The sequence below is a fragment of the Diplodia corticola genome (assembly GCF_001883845.1).
Source record: "Diplodia corticola strain CBS 112549 chromosome Unknown scaffold1, whole genome shotgun sequence".
In the NCBI taxonomy this organism is placed as follows: Eukaryota; Fungi; Ascomycota; class Dothideomycetes; order Botryosphaeriales; family Botryosphaeriaceae; genus Diplodia; species Diplodia corticola.
This window is the reverse complement of record NW_017971480.1, coordinates 2,079,386-2,090,582: the sequence shown is the minus strand read 5'-3', so window position 1 is coordinate 2,090,582 and position 11,197 is coordinate 2,079,386. Positions and strand designations below refer to the sequence as shown.

Sequence of the window (11,197 nt, the reverse complement as noted above, 5' to 3'; positions counted from 1 at the left end):
CCGCCGCCGCCGCCGACACCACTCGGTGCCCATGAGCCGCTGCCGCCCTGCGAGCATTGGAGATCCTAACGTAAGCCGCATTGCCCTGCACCACAGCTGCCGCCCTTTGGCCGCAACTGCGGGGAGTCTCTACTCGCGTAAAGCTGTCTAGTGCGGCGCCGGCGGGCCGGCTCTTTTCTCTTCCATCTACTCTATAGATTTCAGTCCGCTCTATCCCAAGTTTCCACCACAACGCCTTTGCCAGACACACTTCTCCAGTCACCCCCACCAGCCACAATGACCGTCACCACCCCGGCCCCGACTCGCGAGCGCTTTGGCTATCTCTTCGGCCACCCAATCGCCCACTCCATGTCCCCGTTGCTGCACCAGACCGTGTACGACGGCATCGGCCTGAACTGGGAGCAGGAGATGCTCGACTCCACAGACATGCAGGACTTTCTCGAGCGGATAAAAGACCCGCGGTTCTACGGTAAGCCCGGTCCTCCCTCGCCCCGCAGCAGCAGCCCCCCAGTGATGCTCAGACTCTTCTCTCCCTCCAGGCGCCGCCGTGACCATGCCGCACAAAGTCGCCATCCTCAAGCACGTCGACGCCCTCACCGACGAAGGCCGCGAAGTCGGCGCGTGCAACACGCTCTTCTTCCAGCACGACCCGCACACCGGCGCCCGCGTCCTCACCGGCACCAACACCGACGTCGTCGGCATCCGCGACGCCTTCTACCACAACGTGCGCGTCCCGGACGCGACCTTCCACGGCCGGCCGGCGCTGGTCGTGGGCGGCGGCGGCGCCGCGCGCTCCGCCGTCTACGCCCTGCGCAAGTGGATGCGCGCCACCGACATCTACATCGTGAACCGCGACGAGGCCGAGGTGCGCGCCGTCGTCGACGAGTGCGTCGCCCGCGGCTTCGGCGACGGCCTCGTGCACGTGCGCGACGTCGAGCAGGCGCGCGCCCTCGAGGGTCCCGGCGCCGTCGTCAGCTGCGTGCCCGATTTCCCGCCGCGGACCGAGAAGGAGGTCGTCGCGCGCTTGGTGCTGGAGGAGCTGCTCTCGAAGCCGCACAAGGGCGCCGTGTTGGAGATGTGCTACCATCCCAGTCCGTGGACCGCGATTGCGGAGGTGGCCGAGGGGAAGGGTTGGGAAGTCATTTTGGGGACCGAGGCGATGATATATCAGGGGCTGGAGCAGGTATGTTTGTGCTTTTTCCTCTGCGAGCGAGTCGGGAGCACGCCCCGTCTTGCCTTGATGTGGTGGGGGTGGCTTTCCAGAGGCGTCTTCCTCTTATCTCCGAAGTCATCCTCTCCTCCTTTCCCCGGATTTGCACTTTTCCCCCAGACGCCACAACACCAGACGGCTGACCTTCCCTGCAACAGGATAAGTACTGGACCGGCAAGGAAGTTTCCGAGCTGCCGGTGGAGAAGGTCAAGGCGGTCATCGCTGCCAAGTTGGCCGAGTCGAGCAAGTCGGCAAGCGGCCATCCAGCCACCAATGGCCATTCGAATGGCACCAACGGCGCCAATGGTCAGGCCCACTAAGGTTGCTATAAGGGCCGTTTACTGTGTAGCAGGGTGGAGATGAATTGGCGCTAGTGAGGTTTTTGCTGGTGGAGCCGGGTCTGTCTGGTAGGGGCGCAATGCGGCGAGGCAGGCGTCAGCCGAGACCAGCCTGGTCGTTAGGCCCGGCGGTATTGGCTGTAGATGCGGAGCATCTGGACTCGTTTGGGCTGTTGCCGCCGCCGGCTGGGCAGCTACCTTGGGAAAAGGGGGAGGGTGGCGCTCTTGTCCTGGTCATCGAGGAAGAGGCAGCCTGAACATTTGTTGCCATGACAAAAAGGCAACACCATGATGACGGAATTTTTTTTAATCGGAATAGATAGCGTGTGTTTGAATAGGGATCGTACTTCTTTCTACGAACGGCGGGTCGTACCAGCGAAGTGTTGGCGTTGCCACTCCTCACGCACCAGGCCTAGTGTAGTCCAGATGCCGTACTCTACGCCAAACTTCCCTGATAGTGCGCTCCTGACCCTCTCTACCGCTTTCGCCGCTCTCGGAGGGTCCGGCAGGACTAGACGATTCTACGCGTCAGCAATCTGTGACCTCGCGGCGACTTTTCCGCGCTCTCGCGGACCATTTTTCCAGCAGCAGGGCTTGAGTGCACGTGGCCCATTCAAGGCAACCCCCGACAAAGCCAAGGAACACCCAAGGCAATCCGTAACGGATAAACCTTTACACTCGGGTAGCGCACAGCACGAACCACCCTTGCTGTCGGAGGTTCCCAGGCCTCTTCCATCTCCACGGCACCAAGAAAAACGCCACGAGATAGCGGAAGCAGTCTTTGGATATCTCAAGACCAATGAAGAACAACTTACCGGATCGCAAGGTACAGCCTCGAGCCGAGCTTGACATGCTCGATGGTCGCGGTTGCTGGGTCTTCGGGCGGGTTGGCGGTGGTGACGAGTCCACCGGCTTCTTGCAGAATACAAATGCCGGCGGCGACATCCCATTCCCAACATCCGCCTTCCCACCATATGTCGAACGAGCCCATGGCTGTGTAGGCGAGATCGAGCGTGGCACTATGGTTTGGGTTTGTGTTAGCGGCGTGGGTGTCTTTAGCCACTCCGTGAACCTTCCCGCTCGTCCCTCCTTTCCCATCCACTGAGTTTTTCTTCTTTTCTCCGTCTCTGAACAATGACAGCTACATCCCCCATGACGGAAAGAAAAAAAAGACTTCTGCTTACCTTCCCAGACTACGCACACCGTGAACCATCCCACCCTTCCCTCCTCTTCCACCAACCTCGGCTGCCATGTTCACGAAGCTTTCAATCTTCCTGTGCATGTTCCCATCCGGGGTGTCCCGGCGGTCCTTGCCCCATTCGCAACTGAAGACGCAACCCGAAGGGGCCTTGGCGGGCATGGGGGCAATGGGGTTGCGGATGAGGGGAAGCTGCTGGGTGTCGTTGAGCCAGGCGCCGCGGCCGCGGCATGCGGTGAAGAGCTGGTTGAGAAAGGGGGCGTAGATGACGCCGATGGTCGGGACGTGCTTGTGGACGAAGGCGATGGAGACGCAGAACATGGGGAAGAGGTGGATGTAGTTTACCGTGCCTGTGGGGCCAAAGGATAAGTGACATGCATGGAATGATGGGCGCGAGCGGGGCGGGAAGGACGCACCGTCGAGCGGGTCGACAATCCATGTTGGCTCGTCGTTGACGAGGTAGTCTTTGGAGGAGCCTTTGGAGTACGTCTCCTCTCCGATGAACCTGGGCAGAGTGTCAGCGGACGCGTTGAAGTGACTGCAGATGCTGATTTGCATCGCTGGAGGGGCGGTCTGCTCACTTGTGCGCGGGAAACTTGTTGGTGATGCTATTCTTGACAAAGGTCTCGACGTCTGCAAGCACTGCTTAGCACGCATCCAGAACGAGATGATGATTGCGGCGGCATAATCATGTGTGGCGGGTGATGCACGCATGCGGGCGTGGTTGCCAGGCGGGTTCACCACAGGCGGCAACATGGACCAATGACAGACAGGGCAATAGAGATGAACCATGTTCCGAAGACGGCCAAAGCCCCACGTGCCGTGGCCGACTCGCTAGGCAAGGTGGCTTAGGCGGGCAGCCGTGTCCTTACCTTCATCGGTTTGGGTAACCAGATCAACGGCGTTCATCTTCTCCACGTGGGCAGCCTCGGGCACACTTCCGGCCTGGCAGCGCAGCATGGCGGCGTCGAGCAACATCTTGCCGGCATCCTTGCCAAGCTGGATGGCGAACGCGTAGATTTCGTCCAGCTCTTTTGAGCCCAGATCGGCGGCCATGGTTGCAGCTGCTGGGGAAGGGGATGGGCAACGGTGAGATGGGACGCTTGTTTGGATGGCGGAGGAGACACGAGCAAGCAGGTGCTGTTCGGAGGAGACAACCTAGGGAGACGGCGGAGCACAGTCATCGAGCTCCGTACCTAGGCCGCTAGAAGCCGGCCTGATTCCGCCGGCAGCATCCCCCACATTTGCCTCCCGCATCTCGGTCCCTTTCCGCCGAGCATGGACCTGCGTGCCGCCGCCCAGTTCTGCTTTCCAGCCCAGGACGCGTCCAGTCGATTTTTCGGTTTCGATGGTGCTTCTGTTGGGCCGAGGAAGGCCATGGATGTGCAGCGGGAAGAGGATTTAGCCGGGCATCCGAGGAACAACTAGAGCTCGCAGCTTTGGTCGCGCGCATTGCAAAAGCATCCCACCTCGGACGCCGACACTCGGTACATTCCTGCACGCCGACGACCACGCACCCGCTCACAATGGCCAAACGCATCCTCCTCATCAACGGGCCCAACCTCAACCTGCTCGGCACGCGCGAGCCGCACATATACGGGTCGACGACGCTCCCAATGGTGGTCGAGCAGGCCAAGCAGCAGGCGGCGGGGCTGGGCATCGAGGTCGAAGACTACCAGTCGAACTGGGAGGGCGCCCTCCTCGACCGCATCCACGAGGCCCGCGGCAAGGTGGACGCTGTCGTCATCAACCCGGGCGCCTTCACCCACACCAGCGTCGCCCTGCGCGACGCCCTGCTCGGCGTCGGCCTGCCCTTTGTCGAGGTGCACATCACAAACGTCCACAAGCGCGAGCCCTTCCGCCAGCACAGCTACCTCAGCGACAAGGCCGAGGCCGTCATCTGCGGGCTGGGCACCTTTGGCTACACGGCGGCCATTGAGTTCGTGGCGAAGCATTTGAAGCTGAATTGACGGCCGAAAGACTGCGGCGGGGCCAAACAGACGGGCGGCGCTCCTCTGAGGGCGGCGGACGGATACACGGGGATGCAGAGACTGGATTCATGATGCTGTCGGACATAAGACACAGTCCCACATTGCGAGCTCCCGACCGCCCGCTCCGACGTTGGTTCAATGCGGGGCCCTGGATGGCGGGGTCGAGCGGCACCTGTGAGAACAATCCTATTAGTACGCAACCCATCCTGCTGCTTGCCCATCGTTGAACTCGTGCCAATGTGCTCCTCGCCAATCACCCCGCCAGCAAACAAGTGAAGAAAGAAAAAGCCAGCATCATGGACCCCTCTCAGGTCGACATCCCCCCACTCAAGGACCTCACCATCGACAACATCACCGAGAACGTCCACCTGATCAACTCGCGCTGCCCCAACCCCCGCCTCAAATACATCCTCGAGCGCCTCGTCGAGCACGCCCACGACTTCGCCCGCGAGACGCGCCTCAGCACCGCCGAGTGGACGGCGGGCATCCAGTTCCTGACCCAGGTCGGGCAGACGTGCAGCGCGGTGCGGCAGGAATTCATCCTGCTGTCCGACATCCTGGGGCTCTCGCTGCTGGTCGACAGCATCGACCACCCCAAGCCGGCCGCCAGCACCGAGGGCACCGTCCTGGGGCCCTTCCACACCGCCGACGCCCCGCACTACACCACCGACCCCGACGGCGACGCCGCCATCTCCCACGACCCGGACGGCACGCCCCTCCTCGTGCTCTGCACCGTGAGCGACACGGCCAAAAACCCCATCCCCGCCGCCACCGTCGACGTGTGGGAGACCGACTCCAAGGGCTTCTACGACGTCCAGCACCCCGGCCGCGACCGCCCCGACGGCCGCGCCGTGCTGACGAGCGACCGCGACGGCGTCTTCTGGTTCCGCGCCATCGTGCCCGTGCCGTATCCCATCCCGCACGACGGGCCCGTCGGGAAGCTGCTGAGGGGGCTGGGCCGCCATCCCTACCGCCCGAGCCACATGCATTTCATGTTCAAGAAGGAGGGGTATGACAACTTGATCACGTAAGTCGAAAAACCAACAAAGTGCTGATCCGGACTGAATTGGGCGACTGACCTTGTCATGTGTGTGTCTGTGTGTGGCGCTCAAGGGCGTTGTATCTTCGAAACGATCCGTACGAAACCTCCGATGCCGTTTTCGGCGTCAAGGAAACGCTTCTCGTGGACTTGGAGACCGTGGATGCCGCAACCGCCAAGGCGTACGGCGTCAAAGAGGGCACAAAGCTCTTGACGTACGACTTTGTGCTCGTCAGCGATGATGAGGCCAAGGCGTTGCGCGAGAAGAAGGCGATGGAGGCGATGGAGGCCCAGGGAAGGAAAATGAAGCTTTGGAATGGTCTGCCGGTTCCGGATGTTGACTGAGATCCCCGGGGTTCCCCTCCGGTGGCATGAGTTGGGGAGAAATTGGGATTACTGAATGATATATTTTATTGAGCAGTCTTTGTAGCTTGGATGGTTAAGAGTCTTCAACTATTTCCCTTTTGACACCCTGGTTGCATATCATTTGTCATGACCTCTTACGATATTATTGAGAGAAGAATATCGAAACTGACAAGGTAGGCATATGACCATCTATCTCTCTTGCTGGTGGTGTAACAAGAGACACGTCTCTCACCCGCTGCGGTGTCTCTTCCACGCACAACGGAAAATACGAGACAAAGAACAAGGTGAAGATGGGCCTTCAAGGCTCACTCGATTAAACTATCACTAGTCATCTACTACTCCCCCTCACACCTCCTTGTAGGATAACTAACCCACCGTGATATCATTGACGCAATCCAAGTCAGGTCAGGGGAGGAGGAGGGAAAAAAAGGAAAGTGAACTTTCTCTTCTTTAATTCTTTGCAGTAGCCTCCTCGTGGTGGGTAACGACACCAGGCTCGTGCTCGTCGCCGGCGAGGGCGCCGACGGTGACCTTGCGCTCGCCCTTCTCGATTTCGCTGGCGAGACGGTCCAGCTTGGAGCCCTTGAGGGCCTTGCCGCTCTTCCACGCCGGCACGCCCGTGTCGAAGACCTCGTCCATCTCCTCGAGTGTCTTGCCCTTGGTCTCGGGCGCGGTGAAGAACATGTGGATGAGGGCAGCGCCGTTGAAGGCGGCGAAGATCATGTACCTGTTGTGGCGAAGAGAAAAAGGGTTAGTGTTGGAAAGAATGAGCGAGGAAAGCGTGATGGGGCTTACATCTTCCAGTTGATCGACCACAGGAGCGGGGGGACGGCGAAGGCGAGAACGCAGTTCCAGGCCCAGTTGGTGGCGGTCGAGAGGGAGACGGCCTTCGCGCGGATCTTGGCGGGGTAGATTTCGGACGGGTAGGTCTGCTCGCTGTTAGGAATCTTAAGGGTTGCTTTACACGTCATTGACGTGGAGTGGTGACAGAAAACTTACCCAGGATGTCGGGCCCCAGGTGGTGGCGAACGAGGCGACGAACAGGTAGGAGGCGGCGATGACGGCCTTGGACGCAGCGGGGTTACCCGAGAGCACCCAGGAGATGTCGTTGAGGTTGGGGTCGGTGCGCGGGTTGGGCTGGCCGTAGGCGCCTTGGACGCCACCCGAGATGAAGAGCCAGAGCATCATGAAGAACGAGCCAGCAAGCAGCGCGGGGCGGCGGCCGAAGCGGTCGAGGTACAGGATGGCGGGCAGGGTCAGGGCGACGTTGATGATGTACTGGATCGACGCGGTAAGGAGGGGAGATCCGACACCGGCGCCCTCCATGATGTAGACGACTGTGGTGGGGAAGTGTTAGCTGGACTGCTGACTCGCGAACGGGGGGCGGGCAGGCGGGCGGGCGGCTTACTGTAGTACATCATAATGTTCATTCCGCAGAGCTGCGACCACATCTGGATGGACATGCCGAGGATGACACGCTTGAGCATGCGTGGAGCGACCAGGGCCTTGAAGGAGGAGACGGCCTCCTCACGCTCGAAGCGGAGAGCCTCCTCGATTTCGTGGTACTCGGCGAGCACCTTGGGGTGGTTGACGTCGCCATTGCCGTGCAGGTTGGCGAGAACCTCGAGGGCCTCCTCCCAGCGGTCCTTGCCGGCGAGCCAACGGGGCGACCTGGGGAGGAAGAACATGCCGACGAAGAGGATGGCGCCGGGGACGATCTGGATACCCCACGGGATGCGGAAGGCAGCGGTGCCCTGGTTCTCGGCCTTGGGGCCGCCGTCGGCGAAAGACGCGCCGTACTGGATGAAGTACTGGATCAGAATGCCCCTGGATGGAAGTGTTAGCCGGCGGGTGCGAAGTGGCGGCGGGTGTGCTGCTTACCATGTGATGGCCCACTGCTGCAGCGAGACGACACGGCCACGGATCTCCTTTGCAGCAATCTCGGACTGGTAGACGGGGACGATGGACGAGGCGATACCAATGGCGACGCCGGCGACGACACGGCCGACGCAGAGCAGGGCGACGCCGTTGCAGACGGTCTGCAAGAGGGCGCCGAGCATCCAGATGCACGAGGCGACCTGGATGGCGGTGCGACGCGAGTACTTGTCGGCGATGAAGGAGGAGCTCAGGGCGCCGACCAGCGAGCCGGCGGGCATGGAGGCGGTGATGCCGCCCTGGCGGTAGGAGACGGGGTTGTTGAAGTAGTTCTTGTAGGCATTGGTGCCCAGGACCCCGGACATGGACGAGATGTCGAACCCGAACAGGCCACCACCAAGTGCGGCGAAACCGCTGTGGAGGGCGCGGTCAGCGTGGCACACGGGCAGGTGAGGGCGGGCGGGTGCTTACCAGATGGTGTAGATGCCATAGAAAGTCTTGACCATGTTGGCGGTTGATCACGGTCTGGCGGTTGAGTGAGCAGCAGACTTCGCAGGCCTTGGCGCAGCGAGCTCTGGGTCGCACTGGGGTTGCGGATGGCAGTAGGAACGAGGCCTGTCGGGTCGGAGGGGTAGAGGTTTATTTATGGGCGGTGGGCTCCGCGGCGAGAGTGCAGTGGTCCCGATCGGGCCTAGCGCGGGTGGTCCATCTGTTCAGCCTTTTCTCCAGCTTCGCATCTGCACCACGCGAGATTGCGCTCCGGCCACAGGCACGCCGCCGCCGTGTCGAGTGCGCTCGCGTCCGGCCAGCGGCGGCCCGGGCTGCTTGCAAACGGCGCGTCTTTCGCGCTGGACGCAGACTGTTGGACTGTCGCTCGCACGCTGCCTGCATGCGGGCGAGCCAGGGACCACGGCCGGCTCTGCGCATCGAGGCAGCGGAGGTGCGGAGGAGGGGCACCGCAGGATTGGCATCCTCGCTTGTCGTGCTTGTGACTCTCGTGTGGCACCGCGCCGATTAAACTGTGGCCCAAACGGGGCGCTTCTCCGCTTCTCCCCACAGTCGCCCTGACCTTAATCCAACCTTCAGCCCCGGCCAAGCCCACAACGCCGGAGTAATGCACGCCGTGTCGCCTGCGGTTCGCGCTCGACTGCCAGACGACGCCCATGCGCCCGCGCGCCAGCGACGCCGCCGGAGAATTTGCTCGAGGTCGCGCGCTTCAATCCGCCCCGGCCCAGCACGACGACGCGAAACAGCACCACTCGAGCTCCTCCCACCCGCCGCGCTCGCGTCACGCTGATTCTCCCGTGTCTGGGCCTGTCGCCTGCACGCTAGCACCAGCCCCGGCCGGCATCCTCAGGGCACTGCGCGAAGCGAGCCGGCGAGTCCCTGTGCGAATCGCCCAGCATCCCCCATGCGCGACCAGAGCACGCCGCTGGAGCTGGACCACCCGCGGCAGGAAAAAGCCACACTGCTACCGTTGCACTGCTTGCCGACCCTGCTGCACTCACCGCAAATGGCCACAAAACGCCCCCTTCCCGCCCCTGCCCTGCTCATTGGTGGCCCCCGGGAATGGGCGTTGGCTCGAGCCGCCGGACGAGGCGTCGCCTGAGTCGCCCACTTGGCCAGTCGTGCAGTCTTGGCCCGCTTGCCGGCCTCGATACGTGACTGCAGCAGAAAAAAAATACGGCAGCCCGGCTCATGTGAGCGTCGAGTCCTGCCTGCTGGGCCCCGAGTCTTCTCTGCCCGCGAAGCGACACAGGCGTCCAGCTCCTCCTCGCTCCTCATCTTCCATGCCGGCCGAAAAGGAACACCTGTACCACTGTGGCAGCCAGAGTCCGGCCAATCGTGTTTCACCAGCCTCTGACGAGGTTTCAGCTTAGCACTTCAGCCTCTCGCCCGCGGCCACGCCGAGCCGTATGCCACGAAAACTGCCACCCGCACACCCGCACATCCGCCCCCCGACCGTCCTTTGCCACAAACCTTAACCTATCTTCTGTCCCTGCTCGTGGCCTCGTCCCAAAAGCATCACGAGAGCCACCGCCGATCATGCGCATTCCATCTCCAATGCGCGAGAGACAACCTCGTCCTTCTCGGCCGTCTGGCGCAAGAGGCGCGCATGCAAACACAATCCTTCGCCTCATGCCCTATTCATAGTCGGGGAGCCAGCCACCCAAGCCTGCCTCCGCAAAGCACCCGAACCGGTCAATCCGACCAACAGAAGACACCAGCAGCAGTGGTAACCAGTAGCAGTGTACATGGGCTGCATGTATGCACGCATGCATGCAGGCACTTTGCTCAAGCCGGCCAGGCTCAGGACAGAAGACGCGTTATACCCAACAGGGACGAGCTGCCGGATTCCGACAGCGTGTGTGCCATTCCTTCTCGGCTTTTCTTCTGCTGGCCACGTGAACCCTGCTCCTCCTGCTCTTCCTATTCCTTCTCCCTCGCCTCCACCAACTGACTAGGTACTGTCTGAGGGGCGCCCAGAGCCGGCTTCCCCGGCCATACCCCGCAAATGGCGCGGGCACGCTAACGCACGTCAAGCGGCGAACGCAAATGGGGCACTTATTGTGTACCTAGCCTGTCGAGCCAAAAACCCGGGGTTCTGCGCGTGAGAGCCCAGCTCGGGGGTGGTGGGTCATGCTTATCATCTTTCCTCTCTGGGGGGTGGATTGGTTGCCCGGTTGCCGGTTGCCGGTTCTCGGCGGTGGCGATGGCGGCGTAAGGGAGTGTGAATACGAGTGAGTGTGCGTGTTCTGTTGTGTTTGTTACTATAGTAACATGCACGCTCTTGAGGTGTGTTGTCGCGCATTTGCCCATACGCCAGAGTACGGAGAGCGGGTGCGTGTGCATCCCGTCTGGTGTGTCTAGCAGAGAATGCCGGATCCCTCCCTGGTGCACTGCTGTCCACCGTTGCTTCTGATCTGCACTGCAGGCAGCAAGGTCCCCTGTGATGCGGGCGAACTCGCTGCATTCGTCCACACAATCAGGCAGCAAAAAGCAGGCAAACGAGGCGAATGGCCGGAAGGATCACCTTTCATTGAGTTGCACAAGGTGTTGGACAAGGCGGGCAATGCCTAGTCGGTGCGACGGCGTGCCGCGGAATTTAATATCGATGCAGGTACACACGATGCCCACGCGAGCCGCGGCTGATGGCGAGGCCCGAGGGAAGGCAAGGGG

The 11,197-nt window shown here is 61.6% G+C and overlaps 5 protein-coding genes across 5 annotated transcripts; 3 read left to right on the top strand and 2 right to left on the bottom strand.

The window, feature by feature from the left end:
• Positions 1–276: 276 nt before the first annotated feature.
• On the top strand, positions 277–1,530 carry BKCO1_1000664 (quinate dehydrogenase; the record flags this gene model as incomplete). Its single annotated transcript, XM_020270086.1, has 3 exons — positions 277–469; positions 540–1,183; positions 1,369–1,530. The coding sequence occupies 3 exons, from the start codon at positions 277–279 to the stop codon at positions 1,528–1,530; spliced, it is 999 nt and encodes a 332-aa protein (XP_020135443.1).
• An 829-nt stretch (positions 1,531–2,359) lies between these two features.
• BKCO1_1000663 (inositol monophosphatase) lies at positions 2,360–3,802 on the bottom strand (the record flags this gene model as incomplete). Its single annotated transcript, XM_020270085.1, has 5 exons — positions 2,360–2,567; positions 2,733–3,096; positions 3,163–3,251; positions 3,328–3,379; positions 3,619–3,802. The coding sequence occupies 5 exons, from the start codon at positions 3,800–3,802 to the stop codon at positions 2,360–2,362; spliced, it is 897 nt and encodes a 298-aa protein (XP_020135440.1).
• A 470-nt stretch (positions 3,803–4,272) lies between these two features.
• On the top strand, positions 4,273–4,716 carry BKCO1_1000662 (catabolic 3-dehydroquinase; the record flags this gene model as incomplete). The annotated part of the gene is made up of 1 exon (XM_020270084.1): positions 4,273–4,716. The coding sequence occupies one exon, from the start codon at positions 4,273–4,275 to the stop codon at positions 4,714–4,716; it is 444 nt and encodes a 147-aa protein (XP_020135439.1).
• A 317-nt stretch (positions 4,717–5,033) lies between these two features.
• On the top strand, positions 5,034–6,121 carry BKCO1_1000661 (catechol dioxygenase; the record flags this gene model as incomplete). Its single annotated transcript, XM_020270083.1, has 2 exons — positions 5,034–5,764; positions 5,851–6,121. 2 exons carry the CDS (start codon positions 5,034–5,036, stop codon positions 6,119–6,121), a joined length of 1,002 nt encoding a protein of 333 aa, XP_020135442.1.
• Positions 6,122–6,592: 471 nt separating this feature from the next.
• Positions 6,593–8,523, bottom strand: BKCO1_1000660 (mfs glucose; the record flags this gene model as incomplete). The annotated part of the gene is made up of 6 exons (XM_020270082.1): positions 6,593–6,869; positions 6,938–7,071; positions 7,142–7,479; positions 7,551–7,969; positions 8,024–8,431; positions 8,489–8,523. The coding sequence occupies 6 exons, from the start codon at positions 8,521–8,523 to the stop codon at positions 6,593–6,595; spliced, it is 1,611 nt and encodes a 536-aa protein (XP_020135441.1).
• Positions 8,524–11,197: the final 2,674 nt, after the last annotated feature.